Source organism: Geospiza fortis, unplaced genomic scaffold (assembly GCF_000277835.1).
Source record: "Geospiza fortis unplaced genomic scaffold, GeoFor_1.0 scaffold186, whole genome shotgun sequence".
Classification (NCBI taxonomy): Eukaryota; Metazoa; Chordata; class Aves; order Passeriformes; family Thraupidae; genus Geospiza; species Geospiza fortis.
In genome coordinates, this window is record NW_005054331.1 from 6,609,483 (window position 1) to 6,610,742 (window position 1,260).

The following is a 1,260-nucleotide window of genomic DNA, read 5'->3' on the forward strand; positions in this document are numbered from 1 at the left end:
TGGCGGTGCGTCTTCTTGCCCCCGCCCGTGGCCGGCGCGCTCTTGCGGGCAGCCTTGGTGGCCAGCTGCTTGCGGGGCGCCTTGCCGCCCGTCGACTTCCGCGCCGTCTGCTTCGTGCGCGCCATCGCTGCACACACTGCGCTACACCGCTAAAACAGCAAAGAGACAATAACGACTCAGAGGAGCGCTCCCAGCTGGTTTTTATATGCGAGCGCTGCATCTTGATTGGGCGATGGAAACAGCCGCGCTCAGGGGGCAAGGTTTGAAAATCCCGCGTTAACCCCTTCGTATGCTGAGCCTTGCTCTTAAATACCTAACCCAAAACAGCCTTATCCCTTGGTGTTCCCTTTCTTCCGAGCCGATATGGCTGGTTTTTTACCACTTGCTTTAATTACTTAAATTACTCTGACACTTGAAGTGGGTAATAATAAAATACAATTTCCAATAATTGCCGATAAGATAACTTCTTCTTAATAGGTTTCCTTATTCATGGTTTATTCTCTTTTTAAATTGGGCGCTTATATTTTGTCATCCTATATCCCTTTGGAAGTAGTAACAAAGGGATCGGTTGCTTTGCATGCATTCTGAATCTAATGCTTTCCTGGTAGGTTTTTTTTGTTCTGCAACTTTTTTTGCTTATTTGTTTGTTTGCTTGGATTTTTTTTGTTGGTTTTTTGTTTTGGTTTGGTTTTTTTGGTTTGTCTTGTCTTTTTTTTTCTGTGTCTTTTACTAGCTTATGTTTGTTTTGTTTGGTGTGGGGTTCGGGGCTTTGTAGTTCTCTTCAGATAAAGAGTTACAAATAACTACGCTTCTTAAAATGCAATGCTGCAAGTACCATTCGGAAACAACATCTGGAAGAATAAATATAAGAAAAAAAATACAAGTATAATATCGATAGATATGGATGCTTTCCTAACAAAAAGGAAACAACACAAGACTTGTTCGGAACTACTGAGGCTCGGAGCGACTTCAGTTGTAACCCAATTAAATTCACCGCTACTTTGACCAATCAAGGCGGGGAGGCGGGGCCGCCGTGCTCTATAAATAAGGCAGGAGGGAGCGATTTGTTACTGTTTCAGCCCGACAGATCGGTGTGCGGGGAAGCGATGGCGCGTACGAAGAAGACGGCGCGGAAGTCGACGGGCGGCAAGGCGCCCCGCAAGCAGCTGGCCACCAAGGCTGCCCGCAAGAGCGCGCCGGCCACGGGCGGCGTCAAGAAGCCGCACCGCTACCGGCCCGGCACGGTGGCGGCGGGGCGGA

General features: G+C 48.3%; 1 protein-coding gene across 1 annotated transcript in view; it reads right to left on the reverse strand.

Annotated features, from left to right (window-relative positions):
- LOC102036135 (histone H3-like) overlaps positions 1–169 on the reverse strand; it is a 24,370-nt gene extending 24,201 nt beyond the window's left edge. Inside the window, exon 1 of the mRNA XM_014307257.2 lies at positions 12–169. Within this exon, the coding sequence (XP_014162732.1) occupies positions 12–125 (114 nt within the window). The 5' untranslated portion in view covers positions 126–169. The remainder of the gene's footprint in view (positions 1–11) is intronic.
- Positions 170–1,260: the final 1,091 nt, after the last annotated feature.